We start from the raw sequence: 24021 nt of genomic DNA, 5'->3' as shown, positions 1-24021 counted from the left end.
AATACACAAATAATGACATTCCAGGCTCTAACTCTCCCCAAGAGCATAATGCCATATATGTTCAAGGTGACAAAGAAACCCTAACAGCTAAGAACCTGTAGGCTTGTGTTAATTTGAGTCCACAATAAAACATACGACCGTATTCTGTGTCTACAGGACTCCTACCATACCTTCAAGACTTACTATGATGCCAATACATCTGTTTGTGGAACAAGTGTCACTCTTTCAAAATGTGAATGTATCATTTTGAAACCAACCTTTTGATTTCTAACATACAGCTCCCCCTGTTGCACTCACTCAAAGTTACAACAAAGAGTTGCTTGTCTATTCTGTATTTTCATACTAACCTTGACCTTGATTTGTAAACATGTGGACGATTAATCTTGAGACAAACACAGTTGCTGTCATGAATGCTTAATTGGAATATGTCCATGGCTGAACAAAGAGCCAAGGACATTGTATGAACCTTGAGCAAAGGTTTAATTATTTTCAAAGTAAATATAAAAAGTTGTTTATGTAATAATACAATTCCTGGAATCAAAAATGTTCCATCCAAATACTTAACAGGCTTTAGCCAAACTCGGTTCCAAATATATTGGGGGTCAAAAACTCAACAATAAATAACAAATAAAGAGTTGCAGTTTTGTCAATACTGTGACATTTCATTAACTCAACTCAGCATTTCATTTCAAGCTGTAATAGTAAGTACAGCTACAGGTACAGAAACATATGTGGTAGTTTGTCATAATCTTACCAAAAAAACAAAATGTCACAAAATTAATGAGAGCAACAAAAAGAAAAATAGAAATATCCAATCTCTAATTATGTCAAATTCCTTTAATTTTGATTTAGTTAAGCATGACTTTGCTCATTCGACACAGTGAAGTGATTGGTCTACGTTCTTGATTTCAGGGTTGTATGTAGCCTGGGCAAAGCAGTGGGCTGCCACTCGATCACACTCGCACGTAGCAGCCTGGCACTTCTCATTGGTATCTGCAGACACAGATTTAGTCAGGGAGTACAAAGGGTTATCATATGCCAGCAATGATATTACATTATATACGGTTTATATAATATGGATAGTATGAGCTTGTGTTTAAACGGTACATGAGTGAATGAATTCCATATCATGTACATTTGGTGGATGCTTCTATCCAAAACTTCTTACCAAGTCATTAATGCATAGCCCTACATTTTTAGCATGGGTCTCCCCAGTTCAATCAAACCTCTAACTCTAGTGCTGTTACTGGCATTTCAGAAATGTAGTCTTGATAATGCTATGCTATTCAATTAAACATTACACCAACACACTGTGGTAAATTACATTTAGTTTTAAACAGGTCAAAGCGCCAATCATTCAATTAGAGTTACCTGTGCAAGTGACTTGTTGGTTGGCGCAGGTATAGTCATAATCAATAATATATGGAAGGTCGGCAATGGCTTTGCAACCTGGAGCCCTTCTGGCTGCATAGTAGCATCTATCATGGGTTTTACAGCACCTGCAATTATGAGGGAAAAGTCAAACTTTGGAGAACATTTGAATTCTGTATATCCTCAGCATAGAGAATATTCAGATTTTTGTTGAGTTAAAATATCATCTATTTTAGACATAATGCTGTCAGCTCTCCAGCCTGTGTAGGATCTACATCCCCTAGTCTAAGCACCAGTGGCATTTAACAAATCAAATGTCTTACATGTCCACTTCATCAAGAGGGGCACCTTTCCCACCAAGTCCACACCAGCAGCCATAGTCGTTGTAAGTCAAAGGGTTGATCCCTGGCTGGGCACACTGGATCATGCCTCCAAATTGCCACAAGGCCTTTGGCAGTAACGCGCCACTGGCCACGCAGGCTAGCAAGAAGACAGTATATTATGACATTATTGTTCAATACAACAGTTGCAGGTCTTCTCAGGTACTTTCAATGGCACTCTCAAATAATGTATCGTATGACTTTAAAAATATATGTTTTAAATCAAATGTATTATTAATATTGTACAAAGAAAATAAACAAACCACCTCATGAATTCTAGAGAAGTTAATTTGCCACAGTCAGCATTAGTTTTTTGGGGGGAGGAATTAAGCCTGATCGTTGTACGTAAGATACCACTTTGAGTTTTTTAACACATAGCAAAAATGCCTGAGACACATTATGAGCTTGTAGATTTGCTATTTTAGCTATTTTTGAAAAGTATAAAACAGGATATAAGTGGTTAAAAAGGACTCATTAAAGTACTAGTTATTCACGTCAGTCTTACCAGTGAGAAGCAGCAGTGACAGATGATAAGTGGTGTTCATGGCTACAGGGTGGGCTAGAGCTAGCACAAAAAACACTTTGACCAGACCTGCTTTTATAGGTGGTCGGTGGATGTGTTAGGGGCTGGAGATAGGAAGAGATAAGGGGTAAATAACAAGAGGGAGTTAGGACACAGAGGGTACTTGTGTAGTTACTTGTTAAAGAAGGTTTGCAAACAAAGCACATAACCAATTTATAAAAATAAATAAATAATGTATTCTTTTCTTTACTCTTGGAGCCAACAAGCACCAATGAAGCAAAGTATGAATAGACAGTTTTAGATTTGTCTATATAGTATATACTGTACTGTAATGTAGTATGCATAAACTGTTTGAGTGCATCAAAGAAGTAGGCTACTTATCACAACAGTATGAAGGATATCATACTATACTATATTTCCATTGCCATTACAATTCATTAACTGGCAAATATAACTATTGAAGGGGAATTTTGTTGGTAAGAATCTCACATGCATAAAGTATTGTGAAATATGTATTCCACTGAGCATTCATGCGTAGACAATATCTAACACACATTTGTCTTCATCTGTTGTCATTTGTCTTTTTATTCCTTGATCTGTCTTTTTATTCCTCGATTCCTTGGGCACACCTCCTTGCTTTGCTTTGTTGTCATAACATATGTGTAGGTTCCCATACATGTACATGTTCACACTGAGCTCACGTGTGCTAAGTGTGTCACCATGTTAACACCATGTTTAATGTTAACATTTAAGAACAGTTGTTAGAAAACATATATAGGCCTACTTCGTACATATTGTACTTTTTTCATATATTCTTTAAAGACATTGTTTAACCCTGCACATCCTATAGGCTGGGAAAAGTATGTCAACTTGTAGGGTAGAATGACTTTAATTAAGAATGTCAAAAGAGATTTCAAAGTACTTCAGAAAAATAGTTTTTGTTGATTATAAGATTAGATAGGGGTACAAACATATTTCTCAATACTTAAAACAACCCCAGTGCCCCTATTCTGGGGTGAAAATAGTAGATCTACAAACTCACATTTTTCCACAGTCAGGCAGATTATGCACAAATGAAAGACATTCCATGCTCCAACACACCACAGGAATATGTATTAGAAAATATGTTTACAACACTGCGATTCCTGTTGATTGTGTGTCTCTCTCTGTAGTTTAAAAGCATGGAAAAGTGTTTCATACACATTTGTTAATGGAATCATACAGTATATCCTATAGCCTATCTGTTGCCATGAACCTTAATAAGAACAAAAAAAAACTAGAAAAATGTGCTTGGAGCACATGGTCTCCGCCAGGCCAGGTAGCTTATTGTGGGCCAGCAAAGTAAAAGAAAACACATGGAAATGGGTGTGGCTTATTTTGGAATTTGCGTAATAATCCAAGGATTCCAAAGGGAAAAAAAAAAAAATTGTATGACCTACAGTTCAAGAGCTATAGGGCAAAACGTGAATCTACCACCATGAGGCCGATTTGAAAAATGTAGGGTGGCATTTCTTTCTTGGCCTAGTGGGAATGTGCGTGCAAAGTTTCATGATTGCGTTCATGATTTGAGGCATTTTGTTCAAATTCGCCACTACTGCAAACTTTGAAATCCCCCCAAAAAATCAGGATGGAATATAAAAAATCAGGATTTTTAGATTCTACAGTATGGGTGCAATTTAGGTTTATTTAGTTACTTTGAAGTATTTTTTAATGATTTTATGAACTTTTAAGTAGTTATACTTACATGTGTTACTTTTTACTTACTTTAATTACATTTAAATATTTCTACTCCATATAGTTAATTAAAAGTATTTATACTCAAGTTTGTTACTTTTAAGTATTTGTACTCAGTTTAGTGACTCTGAAGTACTTTTACTTAAATCAGTAATTCTTTTCTGACTTTTTATATTTTTACCAATTGTAATTACATTTTGGTATTTTTTACTCATTTTAATTAAATTTAAGTATTTGTACTCTTTATAATAACTTTTAAGTATTTGTACTCAATGTATGTACTTTAAAGTATTCTTTACTCATTTTAACAACTTTTAAGTATTTGTACTCAATTTATGTACTTTAAAGTATTCTTTACTCATTTTAACAACTTTTAAGTATTTTTACTCATTTTAACAACTTTTAAGTAATTTTACAAATTTTAAGTATTATTAAGTATTTTTACTCAATTTAAATACTCTTAAGTATTTTTACTCAATTTATTTACTTTAAAGTATTTTTACTCACCTTATTTACTTTAAAGTATTTTTTACTAATTTTAGAAACTTTAAAGTATTTTTACTCATTTTTTCAACTTTTAAGTATTTTTACTCATGGTAACTATGTTTAAGTATTTTTACTCAATTTATTTACTTTGAAGTATTTTTACTCGTTTTAACAACTTTCCATATATGGGCACATACTGATGACATCAGCGATCTCCATATATGGGCATAAAAGGAACACAGGCAGATAGACAGACTGTAGACAGATAGGCCTACAGAGATCTCCATATATGGGCATAGGGGGAATATCTCGCCAAGGTGTACAACTGCTTTGTTTGTTGAGGTTGCCATGGTTACGCAATATTTCCGATTGAGGGGTAGGCATAGGGGGTGGGCTGTATCTCGGCGGGCAGGGGGCTGAATTAGGCATAATAAGTACCTATTATGTTTGTTGATGTTGCCATGGTTACGTCTGTACGCAGTATTTCCAACCAGCACACTTGAACAGTGAGTGGAGTGGACCTCCGTGATTGGTCAAGATCTGACTTAGACAGCTATAAGAGCGCGATACTTGAAGGAAGAAGAACACAACAACAACGACGGATCACAATTAAAGTTGCATTATTTGCTTTCTACGGCACAATTACGGGTTCTCTAAGTTCAATCAGCTTTATTGTTTCTAATGTTTACACTAGAAACACGCTCACCTCCAACAGGTTAATCAGCACTCCACAGCTGGACTACGAGCCCAAGAAACCACCTTGACTCCAGCAACACTGAGATTCAAAGGGGGCTCCCTGTGAATTTCCAACGTAGTCCTTTGACCAGACTTTTGCTCTGCTCTTGTCCCAGCCGGATAAGAGGTCTTGCCTTTCTGCTTTCTTGACAGCCAATCAATTAATTTGAATGGACCGTCATATTGCCATGATGAACCAGCCTGCAGTTGAGATTGCCTATGAGCGGATGAGGTTCCTCATCACCCACAACCCCACCACTTACACGCTCAAAAGGTTCACGGAGGAGCTGAAGAGATTTGAGGTGAACACACTAGTGAGAGTGTGTGACCCAACCTACGACAAAGCTGCAGTCGAGAAGGAAGGAATCCCGGTCCTGGACTGGCCCTACGATGATGGCAACACCCCTCCCACACAGATCGTTGAGGACTGGCTCAACCTACTGAAGACAAAGTTCTGCGAGGAGCCCGGCTGCTGCATCGCAGTCCACTGTGTGGCGGGCCTGGGCCGAGCTCCGGTCTTAGTGGCCTTAGCCCTCATCGAATGTGGGATGAAGTATGAGGATGCGGTACAGTTCATAAGGCAGACGAGACGCGGAGCCTTCAACTCCAAACAGCTTCTTTACCTCGAGAAATACAGGCCCAAAATGCGCCTGCGCAGCCTGCACTCACGGTTCAAGAATGGCAGCCACAACTGCTGTGTGCAGTAGGCCATGTAATAATGCAAATTAACAGAAAGCTAGCTGTCAAGTAATTATTGTAGTGATTTGTTAACATGGCATCGTGGTAAATTGATCACACGAGAGCACGAACAGATGATTAATTGAACAAAAGAGTCCAGAGGAATTCACCAAGTTGATTCAATTAAATCGGGCGATGCCCGTGTTAGGAACTCATGCCCTTCCGGTTATGCAATATCTGTTGTAGCTATTACCCATGGTCAGAATACCTGTTGTACCCATTGTCAGAGTACCAGTTGTCATAGTACTTGGAGGATAGTCTATGACATCATATTGAAGACATCAGGGATCTCCATATAAGGGCATAAAAGGGACACAGACAGAAGATAAAGGATCTCCGTATATATAGGCATAAAAAGGACAGAGAGAGAGAAGATACAGATAATTTGTGCATTTATAGACACAAGGCTGATGCCCCGGGGGCGCATGTCCCTTGAGCTATGGCGTCAGTACTATGATGCCATATTGATGACATCAGGACTCTCCCTTTATGACGGACAGATGAAATCTCCATATATGGGCATAAAAGGGACACATACAGATTGATGACATCAGGGATTTCCATGTACAGTTTATAGATCTGCAGATTGATCTATATTTTTAGGAGGACCAACTTCACACCAGGCACAGCACTCCCTCGGTTGACACACATTGAGATTGAAGTTGAAGTCGTACGGTTCTTGATGGGTAAAGGACAGATACGCAGACTTTTGGAGTCCATCCTAATTATTTTTTCAGCCTGCAACAATTTTTTACACAATCTGCAATTGTTTTTAGAAATTTCTCTTACATTATCTTGGTTTTATATTTGCAATTATCCCTTTAATATTTTCTTTGTTCTTAAATTGTTTTATTTTCAACACGATGATGTTGATGACATTGTAAACTGTAAATGAGTTAAATTACTGTAATGTGTAATCTCAAGAATAAAAATAAAACTTGAATGATTCATGGTATTGGTGTGTTACTTTTTTGCACACAGAACGGCACAGATCTGGAAAGGCTCCCCTGCAATTGCAGTAATGTCTTCCCCCTTTCACTTATTTCAATTCACTTTCAGTTTAGGTTTAAATAGCCTTAGGTTGGCTGTATTCACAGACTATGATTAACATGGCAGTCTATAGCTTTTGGCAGGAATGTGAAGACACTTAGTCCATAAACAAAATGTGTGTATATAATCTTTCCACAGTTTTCTTTAAATCTCACTGGAGTGAATACTACGCACACACGCATGCACGCTGTCTATCCCCACACACCATTAATCACATTGGTCAGACTTCTGTGGGATTGTTTCTGGGGATTTGATCAGTGTGATCCTGTTTCAGTCTTGTGGCTGTGTTCACTGCCTCCCCCTCCCCTTCAGCCCAGTCTATCGGCAGCAACAGTTGTAGCAGTGTAACGTCAACACAGCGACTAACCAGATGGCTGCTACGCCTTCAAGTGAGCCTAGTAGTAGCCGCCAAGCAGCATGTAGGCCTACTGGCACTCTTGAGGAGGAGACGGCAGCAGGGTCAGATTCTAGCCAGTCGCCCCACTGACTGCATGATGGTAGCTGTGCACCTGATGATGGACACAGGTTTTGGTCCGCAGGGTTCTGAACATCAAGCTTGGTGAGATGCTCAGTAGGTGGGAGGACATGCTTCATTGCCACTTGCATTACGGTTATCCTCTCTGAGAACAGCCACGCCATGGTTGTCACGTGTTCATGGAAACCATGCTTGTTATCAATTCTACTTTGAAGATAAATGAGACAAAGCTGTCCTTGGTTAGCAGACACTTTCACAGCACCACGACAGACTCCACCCTGTGGAAGACTCCTAGAACCACCACAACCTGACACTGGAAAGATCTTTACAATTAGAGTACAAGTTGTTTTCCTGGATGGTGAGGACTTAGACCCAGGACTTAGAGTCAAACTCAGGTTCTGGCCGCTAGCCTACCTTCACCAGTTCATCCATGACGGTCATGACAGATCCAGACTGCACTAGCGATTTGTTTACATTCGACCACATGGCTCATTTGCATAACATATTACCATATTGATTTTATCCCACTGTTGAGGGTTAGGGTTATGTTTTATATATTTTTTTTAAGACTTACAGTTTAGGCTGCCTTGCCCCACTGGAATACAGTGACTGATATGAATTAATAATATACTGGACCATACATAAAATGAAGAATACCTTGTGATGTCAGTGACATTTTATTGCAAATGAAAATAAAAATAAGAAACAGTGCGGTAACAATACGTTTTCGTATAGCAGCAATTTTGCATGTGCAATATAAATATAAATATGTTGTCTGGCGGAAACCTCATTATGGCCAAAACTGTTACTTTTCAGCATAAACATTCTAAAATAGCAAAAACAGCAGATCGACAAAAGAAAACAAGACTCGCGCAACATAATTTGGCAAGACACACCATCTCCGGTTTACTTCCCGTATCATCATAGTCTCGCGTCTCACGTAGTTATCTGCGTGAAGTGGGCGGACGCCAACCTGCTTCCAGTCTCCTAAAAAGGCGTCCGCCCACTTCATGCAGATAGCTACGTGAGACGCGAGACTATGCAGATACGGGAAGTAAACCGGAGATGGTGTGTCTTGCCGATTTTTGTTGCGCGAGTCTTTTTTCAGGACTTTCAAAAAGCGTTAAGCATTGGTTCTCAAAGTGGGGTCCGGGGACCCCCAGGGGTCCTTGGGGGGTTCCAGGGGGTCCCCAGCAAAATGTTATTATTAAATATGTATACTTTTAACTTTTTAATGGATCCTATGCAGTGTTGCAATGCTGATTTGGTATGTGGTTGCACTCTATTTTAATGACACGCACGTTGCTCGAACACCTACACTACAGGTCACACAATGGACAATTGATATGCATCTAGGCTCATTCATTCCTATGTTAATCCTAATTCATGTTGGTGTGAAACTTCCTGGGGGGGTTCAGTGTTTGGACGATGCTAGCAAGTTAATCAAAGTCCTAGAGAATAAGATTGAGTCGCAATTAAATTATAGCACTGGAGTTGAGATATTGGACTTGTCCGAGAATAATGAACAGAATGAAACAGAGTCTGAGAATGCAGAGGGTTCAGTGGCTATGCAATGAGTGCAAAGAGCAACCCTCTCTGTCCTTCTGCTTTGTTTGGAGCATCTCCCAGAGTACAATGCCTGGATATGAGAACCTACTTGCTGTTGTGAACAATGAGAGAGACCGAGTTCCTCAGTGAACCTGATTTTTCCAACCAGCACCCTGCAAAGAAGGCGGATGTAGCCACACCCTAAAGCATAGCCTGCTTTATCCTATATTTTACTCTAAATGGGACCATAATAATTTACAAAATGAACATCATGTTGTATTGAAGAACTTGAATGTTTAATGAGGTAATAAATCAAGTGATAAGTATATGGTAATTTCCCCATTGTCCTCCATACAATCTACTTCTTGCAACCAGTGGCCATTTTAGATACACATCGGCTTAATTCTTCAGGCCGAAAGGTCCAGTTTGTGTGTGAACAAGTCACAATGGACCAGCTGCAAGAGACAAGTCCGGGTCAAAGGTGAATGAAGAGGTTGTGGCAGTCATGGCATGTTATTCAAAGCCTTATGTTCTGAGATATTAGCATTTCCTATTTTCCTGCAGAGAAAGCGTACCTTGGTCTATATTTTAGAATATATTTACACTGACATGTACAAATACCATCTTACCTACATAAGGTGAGTCCTTTCCAGATCCACGCTAACAAATTAAGCCCTTCCGGTCTGTGATGCAGGTGAATGTCTTCATCTTTCAGTTTACCTACTACATATTGCTTGTTTGTTATCAGTGTATTGTCTAAATAATTTATATTCAAAATAGTTGCAATATGATACATTACAATCTCGCTCCTCCTGTTACAATTAGTTGTATAGCATAGCATATAGCATAGGTCCAGGCCTCGTTCACAGCCAACCATGCTCAACTCATAATGTGTGGTAGCCTTCATTGTAGTGTACAAGTTTGACAGTAACTCTGTGGTAGGCTAGCCATGGTCTACAAGATGCTATCTGTTTGTCTGGAGTTAATCCAGACAACCCCCTGGATCGATTTCTCACATGCTGCACCACATTTCTTGTGCATGCTGCCAATAATGATAATAACAATATCTATCAAAGTAATAATATATTATATTTAAAAAATAATAATATATATTAAAATACTATTAATATTCTACTACTAACTACTATTAATAATAATATCTATTGTAGTATAGATTCTCAACTTCTCTCATTTCCATGATGTCTCAACTATTAGCCTACGTTCAGTTTGTATGTACAACTGTACCGATTAATGATTCTCACTGACATTGTATCTTGGAACAACAAATGACAATGTTCTGCTACTGCACTGGCATTCTTTAAGGACATCTGTCTAAAAAGGAGGTTCTGCACCAGTTGCACCACCTGGTGGCAGAACCCCATGGTTGGTTGGTTGGTCGGTATAGTACATGTAGGCAGGCAGGCAGGCAGGTAGATATAGGAAGGTAGATAGATCTAGACAGATAGATAGATAGATAGATAGATAGACATACATAGCCAATGTATCTATGACAGGATATACTAATGAAAAGACAGGAGGCAGAGCTGGACATTATGGCAGAAATGAAGATTCTACGTTTCTCATTAGGAGTGACAAGATCGGAAATGACTACGTTAGAGGGACAGCCCAGGTTGTAAGGTTTGGGGATAAAGGGACAAAGCAATAGAGGCAAGGTTAAGTATGTTAGGAGAAGGATGCTGTAGAGCTGCCAGTGCCAGGCAAAAGAAGAGGAAGGCCAAAGAGGATTGGAGTGACCGAGAAAGATGCAGAGGACAGAAACAGATGAAAACAGATTAAAACAGATGATCAGCTGCAGCGATCCATGATGGGAATTAGCCGAAAGAAGAAGAAGTCTAGCTGTATTTCAGTCAGACAACTCTTAGATTGGATTAGAATATATATTTATTAGCAATATATATTTAGCAAGCTTGAGCATGGTATAGAAACAAGAGGAAGCATAGTTTGGCGTCAGGCCTCTGAATCCATTCATTCCATGTAAGGATAACATTTTAATGAATGTTACATGCCAATTAGCATTTACAGGGAATGAATTAAACCCCCAAGGGGATCTAGAAACAGAGCCTACAGGTGGATGCCGGGGAGGCGGGTGGGATGACTTTCATGGGAAGCAGCAGAGGGAGCAAGCAAGGGCAGCAGATCCGGCAGGATCTCGGCAGCAGAGCAGCAGCAGCAGCAGCGTCGCACGTCAGAGCAGCAGAAGAGCGCAACCAGACTGGATAGGTAGGCAGAGCATTACTTATAACTCACCGACCAGGAGAAGAGTGCATGTGACTTAGTCACCTGATCGGTTAGCCCAATCCCTTGAGTTGCCTGGCCTGAACTAGCTCCGTAAACTGCGCCTCATTTCAGTCAGACAACTCTTAGATTGGATTAGAATATATATTTATTAGCAATATATATTTAGCAAGCTTGAGCATGGTATAGAAACAAGAGGAAGCATAGTTTGGCGTCAGGCCTCTGAATCCATTCATTCCATGTAAGGATAACATTTTAATGAATGTTACATGCCAATTAGCATTTACAGGGAATGAATTAAACCCCCAAAACAGCAAGAACCCCCAAAACGGCTTGAGAGCACAGGGCCTGACGCCGGACCAACCATCTGTGAGAATGGTGGAGCTCCATGACTTGTTTCTTACTAACATGATAGTGTTCCTCACATTTCATTTTTAAATTTAACTAAACAAATGCAGCATGCATCCATGTGTTCAGCGAGCCTGATGAATCCAGGTACCCGCTGCTCCCTGAATCCAGGAGTCCTAGACGGTATCCTAATATGGCGTCCACGCTGTGCCGCACCAACTCGGATTCGAAGAGGACATTCTATATTTATTTCTTTTTCAAAGAAATCTGCTATATATATATCTATACACATATATATATAATGAGTCATCCTATGATGAATGATAACTATTGTTTATCATCCATAATAAATAAAGTGTACTGACTATGTGTGTAAAGACGTGCTATCTTTACTTAACATCTGAATCAGTACTATATATATATATATAATATATTAGCCTGACTATAGTCATAAATAGCCCAACATTTTTTAAAACCCAACATATTAAATAGCCCAACATTTTTAAACCCAACATATTAAATAGCCCAACATTTTAACGCCATGAAGTCACCAATAACTAAATCCCCAGCAATCCACCCGAGTTGTAATTAAAGCGAGCAGCATTTATTGAATTAGCGATAGAACAGCGAGAGCGCTCATACTCATGAGCTTTTAGCCTGCAGAATGTCATCCTTATTAACCAATATCTACGTTATCTACGTAAGCTCCTGAGGACCCTCGCCCCATAGATTTAAGAGAAGCAGAAGCAAGCAGCGCTGCAGGTGTAGCTACACCAATACGGAGGATGGAGAAAGCCCGCAGCTTGAGCAGATCTCTCGCAGCTTTGCAGTGAACCAGTTCAAGTTTAGGCCTACAGATGGAGAGACAAACACAATGTTATTGCAATTCTGGATTAGCCCGGCCATCCTATGACCAATTTAACCCATTTTGGGTTCATGTTGCCATTTACCGTATAGCAACATGCATTTTATATATATATATTTTAAACTAAGTTTGCAGAATTTAGTCAGATTTAGAAGGCGATTTTTGAATCGGCCATGGTCTAAATGGGTTAAGCGCCATGTGGCAGCATGTTAGCAATTAGCATCATAGCAGTTGATGCAGAAAGAATTTGGTATACAAGCTTAAATTATAGCTTGCAGAGCTTGACGCAGATTATTAGACATGTGAATAATGTTAGCTAACGCCGATATCCCTCTCCATCCATAGCCTAATAGATTTAGCACGAAATGCCATCTGTTGCAAGTCTGGATCGGCCCAACAGAGCCAGACGCCAGAGGGTTGGCAGAATTGATTTAGCAGAGTTTAGCAGCGAGGCTAGGCAGCTCAGTAGATGATGCAGCATAGGTGCCGAGAAGACCTTGAGAAGCCCACATCTCAAGTGCTCTCACGCTGCCTTGAGAGCCTTGTGCTGGCCCGCACAGTAGATGATGCAGCATAGTGCTGAGAACACTGAGAAGCCCACATCTCGAACAGCTCTCTCACGCTGCCTTGAGAGCTCACAGTGCCGCCAAGAGCGTAGGTAGCTCAACCTGGAATCTAGAACCAGAAGCAGAATTATTTTTGCAATTACCATGATAAGCCACCCTGGACGAGATGACGCCGTTATAGACAGCTGGGACAGGAATTTACTTCCTGAAGCCACTCACATAGCCACGGTGAATCGTGCGTGCTTCACTGTGGATGAGTGGGGACGCATGCTGCACGTCAATGCACGAGTGTGGCCTCAATCCTGACACAGTCAGTCGCACACCGCAAGCTGCTGGTTGCGCTGCAACACTCGTCACCAGTGATGAACACACCTTGATGTGGTGCTAAATATGCCGTGAGCATCCCACTCTGGCGAATACAGCAGCGCCTCTTATACGGGGACAAATACTTCCAGTCACCCAGCTTTTGATAAGCATGAGACAAGCAAAGAGCCCATCAACATAGTGTAACTATTGATAACAGGAGCAGCCAGGATCGGAGTCCCTCTTTTATCCGTCCTGCGAGATATGTCGCGGCAAAATATATATATATATATATATATATATATATATTTATTTTTTTTTATTTAATTGATGCGCACCAGCCAACCTGGACAAATGACTGATATCTTGACTCTACTGAAGCCCCACTATCTATCCTGTTGCAATAACTTAACTTCTGTAATCTTGATGCTCATGACAACATCACTCGGCAACCAACTTTTCTATATACCATGTACCTCCCACATGGAAGAAAGCATGCAGTGTTTAGCTTGTGCTACAACCAATTTGATAGCTTTACGCATGGGAAGCAAAACATGTTGTGTTTAGCTTGTGCTACCAACAATCCAAGCTTCCACATGAGAAGCAAACATGCTGAATTAGCTTTTGCTACGAACAATCCAAGCTTCCGCGTCGGAAGCACCATGCTATGCTAGCCTGTGTTACAACCAATCCAGAGCTATCCATGTAGCGAGCATGCTGAGATAGCTTGTGCTAAGACAATTCAAGCTTCCACGTGGGAAGCAAACCATGCTATGCTAGCCTGTGCTACAAACAATCCAGAGCTATCCACGTAGCAAGGCATGCTGAGATAGCTTGTGCTAACAATTCGGCCTCCACGTAGGCAAAACATGCTGTGCTAGCCTGTGCTACACCACTCTAATCTTCCACATAGAAGCAAACATGCTGAGCTAGCCTGTGCTACAAACAATGTAAGCTTCCACATAAGCAAACATGCTGTGCTAACCTGTGCTACGACAATCTAAAGCTTCCACAAAGAAGCAAACGTACTGTGTTAGCCTGTGCTACAACGTCTCTACCATCTCTTATCCAAATGTATGCAGCAAAATGAGAATCCCTTTAGCTCATCCTGATCCTTAACAAGTGTAATTTAGCAATACAAGAGCATAAGCAACGGTAGAATGCGACCAATAACGTCTAATCTGCACTGCAAGTTCATTTGTTTATTTCATCGTAATATGAAACGCCTACTTTACCTCCACCACATATTAGAGCAATTGAACTGCTACATGAATTGACAACGTCTGGTGCCATTTCCTACTCTGCAAATAGATGCCAGACATATCTACAGGAGAGATAAACTATAGCCACCATCGCACATGGAGATAAATCATCCCTACCACTACTATCCGCCCATAACTAAAATTAACGCGATATAATGCCAGTCTGCACAACTACAGACTGCTTTAAGCATAGAATGATCTATGCACATCCTTACAACATACTCGCAGCCTTCTGATAAAGATACTGCTAAATGATGATTGGAATCCGAACGGACCGGTAACCTATGATATTTAATACCAACTAGACTTGCACATTTATTAATCCTACGCTGTGATACTTAATATTATTGCTGTTTAACTCATATTGCAAGTCACAAGCAAGTTCATAACGTATAACTCATATTGCAAGTCACAAGCAAGTTCATAACGTATAATAATTTTATCAATATAATGCTTTAGTTGCTGTGGCTTACTGAGATTACTTAACATCTTATGCCATCCAGCCTGATTGAAATTTATTTTACCACGCAGACTACATAAAATAATAAATATAGCTTATGCAGCGATCGGCACGTGAATAAAATCTCTCTGCCTGTATCATAACCACTGATCTGACGCCGGAGGCTTGAGCAGAGACTACAATTCCCAGGTTACACCAGAAAAGTCAACCAATCATAGAGTCAGACAGCATGACTACGGAACCAAACTTATCCCTTTATCCCATAACGTAATAGTTCATCCGTTCCAGCCCTACGCCAAAACAGAACCTCCTATAGATAACTGCTAAATCGATTTCAATAAATTCTAGCAGCATTAACAACTACTTCTTGAACGCTACTCACAAGTTAGCTTCCGGTGGACGATCTCTTCAGAATAAGAGTACCATCTAAAGCCACTGAACTAACCATGATACATTAAACTATAAATTAAGCAAGATGCAGCCAACTGAGCATATCCGTGTTTTAACCAGTACATAAAGATATTAATCTGAACATTAGAGCCAGAACAAGCAAAGCAAATCACAAAGTGAAGCCATGCCCTCTCTCTACCAAGCAGTACTTACCAGCCATATCAGCGCGCACAGATCGGTGACGTCATCTCTTGAGAAGTAAACAACCAGGTCTAGAAACCCAATCTTGAGATAAAGTGAACTACTTTGAACAAATACACGCTAAACTGGGGACCATAACAGAACCCCGAGCCCATCGTTGCTTACGATAAGAAAACATAGCAACTTAAGCAACACTGTTGGTGAATTACCGTCAACCCAGTGCCATAGAGAGAGTTCTGACACTAGCGTCGACTCCCATTGTAAGAATGGAATGCGGAAGTGCTCCGTCTAACTCAATGAGGCAGTCCCATTGTTTGGAACTATAGCCCGGAATGCGGAAGTGCTCCGTCTAACTCAATGTTTGGAACTATAGCCTAAGGAGCCAGTTTTGCGGCGGAATCAAGCGTGTCGTTACTCTATTTCTACACTCTAGTTGACCATACTGATATCGATCAATGACGAACGCTACTGCTTTTGAGCTGAGCGTTTAGCAAGAGATTTTAGCCATAATTTAATTTAGTTTTTTACTTAAGTAAAGAAAGTAATACCACGATTAGACCAGTAGCACGCCGCTGAGTAGCTATGATTACAACCATCAACCAAGAACACCGACGCCGTATGACCACCTACATGAACAATATATGACTTTCATGGGAAGCAGCAGAGGGAGCAAGCAAGGGCAGCAGATCCGGCAGGATCTCGGCAGCAGAGCAGCAGCAGCAGCAGCGTCGCACGTCAGAGCAGCAGAAGAGCGCAACCAGACTGGATAGGTAGGCAGAGCATTACTTATAACTCACCGACCAGGAGAAGAGTGCATGTGACTTAGTCACCTGATCGGTTAGCCCAATCCCTTGAGTTGCCTGGCCTGAACTAGCTCCGTAAACTGCGCCTCATATATGGCCTGTTACTATGGGTGCGTTCGGAAATTACGCACCGGAGCACACTCGCCTATTAGTTTGTATTGGCCAGTGCGCTCAGTGCTGTATTTCCGAACGCGCCCTATATGTATATACATGTAAGTATAGTTGTCATAAATATGGAGTAAGTAAAAAGAGGAATTTGTATGTTGGTTAAGTGTATCTACCAGAGACATTTATGGTATTGAGCACTTTTATTTTTACAAGAAAAAGGACATAAATCAACACCACCACAAACAAAAGGCATGTTATCTTGTCTGTAATCATTTGTTCTCACAAAAAAAGGAAATGGGAGGTTCCAGTAATAGCCTAGGGGCTGTTAAAAAGTTGTTTTTATGAGATGTACTGTACACTTGCGTTTTCTGTCTCTGTGTGTGACTGTGTGTGTGTGTGTGTGTGTGTGTGTGTGTGTGTGTGTGTGTGTGTGTGTGTGTGTGTGTGTGTGTGCGTCAGATATATTCTTCTGACGTTAAAACAGAGAGTATTATACACATAACGTAGGGTTACGCCTTTCGTCATCACGTCAGCCGTCAGTTATGTCTCGAATGGCTCAGTTTCCTAGGCAATTATACCCCAAGGTTGGGGTATCATTTATGCACAATGTTTATAACAACAAATCCGTGTGGCAACGAGGTTAACCTGCTATCTAATATTGTTGACATACCAGAAGGAGCCCATCAGACCAAAACAACGTTGCAGGCTACTTGAGAGGCACTGACACTACACTTTAGATCCATAAGAAAATGGTACAAAATGAGACCCATCAGGAACCTTTACACTTAAACTAGTTAAGTTTTTATACAATGTTTCACTGTTTTATTTTTTTTAACAACACCCCCCCCCCCCCCCCCCCCCCAACGCGCGCGCGCGCGCGCACACACACACACACACACACACACACACACACACACACACACACACACACACACACACACACACACACACACACACACACACACACACACACACACACACACACACACACACACACACACACAGAGATGATGAAGAGAGGTGCAAGTGTCATGGTGCATCCTTCTTTGTCCAAAAACGGTATGGAACGGACCTGCGACAGGGAGTAGAGTGCAAAGTGATTACACAACCTTTGCAGTGGGTTAAAGTGTAATAGTTTCTCTAACAATCAGTTATTGACCAGGTCCAGGTGGTCTCCAAATCTACAGCAGCATAGAGCCACAGAGCCACTGGACATCTCTGACAAGAAGTGATTCATAATGTCAGCATCAGAGTTTGAATGCTTGGAGAAGACTTTGGAGACACATATACCCAAGGATGAGCTGAGAGAGGTCAAACGAATCTTATTTGGAAAGGAAACTAAGTAAGTTATTTTCAGCATTAGCTTGCATTCCTTAAACAAAGAAATCTCGCTTGCAGTGTGATCATGGGAAAGCTTGATCAAGTTATACATTGTTTTAAATCAAGTAAAGTCAAGTGCTTTAAGTCAAATTTGTTACATCATATTGCCAACTGAGCCTATTAATCCCCTTGAAAATGTTTGAGGAGTGAGTTATGCAGAGGTGGACTTTGTCCACTTCTGCACTGAGAGCACACTGCACAGAGCTGTTAGCACACAAGTCAAAACAAATAAAGCAAATTGGAAGAACACTGGTAAATATCTTTGAAATGAGAATCTTACTGTGATTTCACCGTTTGAAGTGGCCCCATATAAGTACACGGTCTTGATTCTCAAACAGCAACAGATAGTGAAGTGTATGATAGTCTAAATGTAGTTGGAATAAATGTCCTGCTTATGCAGCGATAATGAGAACTTCAGCTTCAACATGCCTAGATACATTTGATTACATATTCTGCTTCCAAAAGAGAGAGTTAGTCCTGTCCCCTAATCGATGATGTCCCTCTGATGTATAGAGATGAGAAGGAACTGGTAGGGTAGTATAGGAAAGGACATTTTACAGTAGCTATTTTCCATGAATCAACTGTAGATTAGAACTCCAGTTTCTTTTCCGGTTGCTGTTTGACATGGGTGTTATTGAGAAGATGAGCAGAAAAATGGGAGTCCCTTCATCAGGCATGCCTGATGAAGCCTGATAAAGGTCAGAGTGACCGCAACGTTGTATCCCTATCAATAATTTTTTGTAAGTGAAGACAGTGTGCGGGACTCCCCTTTTTCTGCTATTCAAGTTCATTACTCCGACGCACCTGTCCGTATCCGTAGGTGTGCAAAAGGACTTTTTTCTTCTCTGTTATTGAGAAGATAAACTCAGCAACCCCCCCCCCCCCATATTCACATTCTGAACCAGGGATTTTCATATCTATGAGTTTCAATCTATGTGTGTCTCACATCCGATGATGAGCTTGCCTACCAATGATATGAATAAATGGGATACGAATTAACTCATAATTGCACACTGTCAGCACTAAAGCAGCTTTTGTCCTGTCTTTGCTCTCCTGTAGGAAGTTGGATGTCCCACAATGTGCAGTGGAGGCAGCCTCAGAGCGGGAGTTTGAGTTGCAGGGTTACGTGTTTGAGGCTGCCCAGGAACAGCTCAGACCGCCCAGGAAGATCCGAATCGGGCTCATCCAGAACCACATAGTTCTGCCCACTGATGCCCCTGTGCTAGATCAGGTCAGAGGGAAGTGGCGTATTTTATATATTTCATTATAGACATAAGTTTATCTAACACCTTATTGCCTAACACTAAGAAACTGTATTCACAAACTACTCATAATTGGGAAGGGAATGTTCTTGTTGATCTTGGTGCAGCGCAGCAGAGACATAGCCTACATGTACAAACAATTCACAGACCTCCACGGTACATATTGACACTCCTGTTGCCAGGACACCAAGACATACTGCACAGTGGAGAGGGGAAACGGAAGACAGAAAAGAGTATTTTCTTGCAAATCGCAATCGATTGTGTGCAATAACTGTGTGTCTGCTGTGTCTCACAGATCAATGCTATGCATAGCAGGATTGGTGAGATGGTAGAGGTAGCAGCCATGTGTGGTGTCAACATCGTCTGCTTTCAGGAGACCTGGAGTGAGTACTGGCATACAAATACAAGACTCACAACAAGGTCATATACCCACCTACTGCCCTGCTTGTGAAGTCAAAAAATAAATACACTAGCTGAGTTATTGACAGTGATGTTGGCATCCACAGCCATGCCCTTTGCTTTCTGCACCCGTGAGAAAGAACCATGGACAGAGTTCGCAGAGTCTGCTGAGGAAGGAAACACCACACGCTTTTGCCAAAAGGTGGGAGTATAAAAGTGATCTTTACCATAGTCCATTATAGTCCTTCAGCTTTCTATTAGTCCATTACCATAGACCTTCACCATAGAGTCCTTTACCATAGTATTTTACTATAGACTTTAACCGTACACATCTTTACTATAGTAATTTACTGGTACCATAGACCTTTACTATAGTAATTTACCACCTTCACCTTAGATCTAACTTAAATTTGACCAAAAATGTTGCTGCTGCGGTTAACCTTTGATTAGCAAGATAGTCCTTTACCATAGACCTTTACCAATAAATAACCATAGAATATCAAAGCAGGTGATTAGATATGATAAAAATACTTTTATTTAGCCTATTAGATTCGATCATAATAATTTCCCAAATGTCATCTGTTACTAGCATTGAAGAAAGTAAGTACTTAGACTAAGTAAGTAGAAAAAGGCAACTCATGTGAAACATCCATCCATATCATTAGCTTGCCAAGAAATACAACATGGTGATCGTGTCCCCCATTTTGGAGCGTGACGAGCTGCACCACACTCTGTGGAACACCGCTGTGGTGATCTCCAACACAGGGAGCGTGCTTGGCAAGACCAGGAAACACCATATTCCACGGGTTGGAGACTTCAATGAGGTTAGTGTGTGGTATCCTGTACTTGCACTCTGATGTGCAAGTAACTGATTTTATAGGTATGCCGTTTATTTGTATGTACTGTGTGTGTGTGTGTGTGTGTGTGTGTGTGTGTGTGTGTGTGTGTGTGTGTGTGTGTGTGTGTGTGTGTGTGTGTGTGTGTGTGTGTGTGTGTGTGTGTGTGTGTGTGTGTGTGTGTGTGTGTGTGTGTGTGTGTGTGTGTGTGTGTGTGTGTGGTGCGTGTGTGTTCAGGTCGGTACCTAGCACTGGATGATGTCAGTCAGCTATGATGTCAGTATTATGACATCAGACATGTGCATATTTGGACATAATACAAACACTTAGTACTGTGATATAAATCCGGTACTCAGCATTGGCCGCATTATTGTGTGGGTGTAATATAGGCTCTCTGTCCCTCCCCCTCCCTATTCCTCTCTCTGTCTCACCCCCATCTCTATGTCATCTGGGATCTCCATATATGGACATGTGATGTCATTCACTCAACAGAAATGGTTGCCTAACTATGTCGATTTGCGCTGAGGGCAGGGATCTCCATGGGCATAATCTGGGCAGTGGGCACACACACACATCCACAGGTATCTCCCTATATGGGCTTCTGATGTGCCGATTTGTGCTGTCATCGGGCATGTCCATATTTGCCATGACAACAAAGTAAACAAAAGATACCCCTCTGAACTTTAACCTTCAAATGGGAAACAACAAGATTACCCCCTTGATGGGAAAACTAAAGGAAGAAACCTCAGGAAGGATGACAAAAGTGGAGACCTCCTTCCAGGGTGCATACCGACAAAATCCAAATGCAATACCTTTATTTATACAGGTGAAACCACAAAGGAAATCACATTGAGATCACATAGATCTTGTATCTCTTTCTCTTGTAATCTCTAAAAGAGATTTCCTGCAGCAAGTTTTTGCGAGGGTCTCATACTGTATGATAAAGCATGCATTTGCCATTTCTGTACATAACCCACGTAAACTAAACAACTTATACTTCAAAGTATTTACCCCTTTCACTTTTATTTAGTCTACATATTACATGGAAGGAGACACTGGCCATACAGTGTTCCAGACCCAGTTTGGAAAGATAGCTGTGAACATCTGTTATGGACGTCATCACCCTCTCAACTGGTTCATGTACAGTATGAATGGAGCAGAGGTCATCTTCAACCCATCAGCTACTGTTGGAGCACTCAGGTGTGTCATCATGCACTGTAGTATAAAGTAATCTACCGAGAAGATTCAGATTTTTATCTTAAACTAGTACTTCACCCCAAAAATGTCTTATTTTCTATCAATCACACACCCCATGAAGCCTTGAATTCATGGAGTTTTTCGTATTTGTCGCATTCCTAAGCCAATAATTGGATGATCGTGGAGTCTAGGAGACCTGCATTTGAGTCTCCTCGCCGGTCATCAAATTATTGTCTCAAATTATTGTATCAAATTGTATTGTATCAAATTATTGAAAATTGCAACTGTAAAAAGTTGCAATTTTCTCACTGCAACTCTGTGTCATTAATATAGTGAGCCCATGTGGCCCATTGAGGCCAGGAATGCAGCCATTGCAAACCACTGCTTCACTTGTGCAATCAACCGTGTTGGGACGGTACGTAGACTAATGTATATCAGAGATAATGCATTGAACAAGTTTCAGGTAAATCATATTGTTGAAGGGATTTTGCTATATAACAGGCCATTGACATTTATATGTATGATGTATGTGTTCTATTCTCAGAAACACAGTTGTGTAGCTGTCTGTAGTTGTTCTGATAAGCTTTATATCATAAAACGGTGGTACAATTGCTCAGTTTTAGCTTCACTTGTTTTATGCAGGAACACTTCAAAAATGAGTTCACTTCTGGAGATGGAAAAAAAGGTAAGAGAATTATTGTCTTACTTTGAAAGAAGTTACTATTTTGGGGGATGAGATGCTTTAAACGTCCCACCATACTGCTGGGTGTCAATTAAATTGGCCAGTCCATTACCTATATGTCCGATATGATAAACATGGGGTCTTATATGGTACATGCAATTCTCAGCTTGGTTGAGAATTTGGCTGAAGAATGTGAAATGAGCATAGCTCTTTTGAAAGGGGTAAAATCCATGGGTAACCTTTGGAGTACAATATAATTTGTACTCTTGATTAAATCAAATTGTGAAAATGTGTGCACATCTTTGAAAATATATAGAAATGTTTTACTCAAATCTTTGCTTTTGGGAACAAAATATTTTGATCTGGGGGGGTCCGTGGACAAATAAATAATTTTGACATGAAAAACGTTTGAGAACCACTGATATGGCGACTTAAGTTTTTTTTCCCAAAAAATTGTTAGGATTTAGAAGACATTGTAGAATCCCAGAAGCACGATTTGACTTAAAAATGTTCGCTTTAAAATATATATATATTCAAAGATTCGCAAAAAGAAATCGAGATTTTTCAAAAAATAGCAGATCAACAAGCTCATAGCGCGGCACTCTGTGCTGCGCCATGAGCTTGTATATCTGCTATTTTTGAATAGACTAAGAAATCTTAAAATGACACAGATGCGTTCCCGCCGGTCTTAAAGGGTTAATAAAGTATGTTCTTTTCTCTTACAGCTCATCAGGATTTTGGTCACTTCTATGGATCAAGCTATGTGGCTGCTCCAGATGGCAGCCGCTCACCCGGGCTCTCCAGAACACGGGACGGTCTCCTGGTAACAGAACTGGACCTCAACCTGAACCGACAAATCAGTGACAAGTGGAGTTTTAAGGTCCATTTAACATAGTTCACGCACATGTATGCATGCACACACACACACATTTCATCTCCACATCAGACAACAGATATTCAAGCTGCAGTGGCACTGGTTCTCAAAGTGAGGTTCCTTCTTTTTAAGTTTTTTGTTTTGTTTTTGTCATTTCTTTGGGTGAGGTTTGCAATTATTTAAACACAGAGGAAAGGTTGCTAATTTAAAGACGTTTATATATTAGAAACTGTAGCTATAGGTAATTTCTCAGTCATGTCGGAGGTTAAAGTCGCAATGTTTCATATTTTCTAGCAGCAAAAAGTCAGTATCATGATACTGACCTTGATTCTGACATGATACTGATATGATTCTGACCGGTTGGTGATCTCGCCTAGGGTGCTGGGATGGCCAGAAACGCCACTGCAAACACACACACACACACACACAAATCAGAATGGTGCTGTGAGTATAGGAGGGGAATGAAGAAGGGATGTAAAGTTGATGTTATTAAACTATCAATTATGCATGACGATAGGAATGGTATATCAGTATTGTTTCATAAACTTTCAGGATGGACTGCATTAACATCTACATCCTCTGTTGTATTTGCAGATGACTGGGAGATGGCCAGAGTATGCTGAGGAGCTCACCGAGGCTGTCAGACATGACTTCAAACCTAAAATAGTGAAGGAGTAGACAGTTATGTGCTCTCTACAGTTCTTCTCAGTAAACAACTTAATTATTAATTTTGATTATTCATTGACACTGAAGATTTAACATTCACTAAACAGACAGAACAATCAAATG

At 40.5% G+C, this 24021-nt stretch overlaps 3 protein-coding genes across 4 annotated transcripts; 2 read left to right on the top strand and 1 right to left on the bottom strand.

Moving 5' to 3' along the window:
• Positions 1 to 680: 680 nt before the first annotated feature.
• Positions 681 to 16433, bottom strand: LOC308088537 (phospholipase A2-like). Of its 2 annotated transcripts, XM_080433012.1 has the most exons (5): positions 15704 to 16433; positions 2257 to 2378; positions 1695 to 1851; positions 1372 to 1499; positions 681 to 993 (listed from the first exon to the last, which is right to left on the bottom strand). In XM_080433012.1, the coding sequence occupies exons 2-5, from the start codon at positions 2294 to 2296 to the stop codon at positions 869 to 871; spliced, it is 450 nt and encodes a 149-aa protein (XP_080289138.1). In that variant the 5' UTR covers positions 2297 to 2378; positions 15704 to 16433; the 3' UTR covers positions 681 to 868. The 2 variants fall into 2 exon arrangements, with proteins under 2 accessions (XP_080289138.1, XP_080289139.1); XM_080433013.1 differs by lacking the exon at positions 2257 to 2378.
• On the top strand, positions 5400 to 5936 carry LOC308088227 (protein tyrosine phosphatase type IVA 2-like; the record flags this gene model as incomplete). Its single annotated transcript, XM_080432633.1, has 1 exon — positions 5400 to 5936. The coding sequence occupies one exon, from the start codon at positions 5400 to 5402 to the stop codon at positions 5934 to 5936; it is 537 nt and encodes a 178-aa protein (XP_080288759.1).
• A 1407-nt stretch (positions 16434 to 17840) lies between the features above and the next one.
• On the top strand, positions 17841 to 23965 carry upb1 (ureidopropionase, beta; the record flags this gene model as incomplete). Its single annotated transcript, XM_080432917.1, has 10 exons — positions 17841 to 17944; positions 19042 to 19213; positions 19540 to 19627; positions 19751 to 19845; positions 20309 to 20467; positions 21510 to 21679; positions 22010 to 22091; positions 22319 to 22361; positions 23084 to 23238; positions 23827 to 23965. The coding sequence occupies 10 exons, from the start codon at positions 17841 to 17843 to the stop codon at positions 23908 to 23910; spliced, it is 1152 nt and encodes a 383-aa protein (XP_080289043.1). The 3' UTR covers positions 23911 to 23965.
• Positions 23966 to 24021: the final 56 nt, after the last annotated feature.

This window comes from Gymnoscopelus braueri, assembly GCF_963280865.1.
Source record: "Gymnoscopelus braueri genome assembly, chromosome: 7".
Classification (NCBI taxonomy): domain Eukaryota; kingdom Metazoa; phylum Chordata; class Actinopteri; order Myctophiformes; family Myctophidae; genus Gymnoscopelus; species Gymnoscopelus braueri.
Note: the sequence above shows the minus strand (reverse complement) of the source record. Positions and strands in the feature narration are given on the sequence as shown.

Bases quoted from the DNA above. Each gene is read 5' to 3' on its own strand.
- LOC308088537 (XM_080433012.1), bottom strand. From the start codon at position 2,296: ATGAACACCACTTATCATCTGTCACTGCTGCTTCTCACTG. The intron at 1,500-1,694 runs GTAAGACATTTG...TCATAATTGCAG, and splicing joins CCTCTTGATGAAGTGGACAT to GTGCTGTAAAACCCATGATA. The intron at 994-1,371 runs GTAACTCTAATT...CTGTGTCTGCAG, and splicing joins CCAACAAGTCACTTGCACAG to ATACCAATGAGAAGTGCCAG.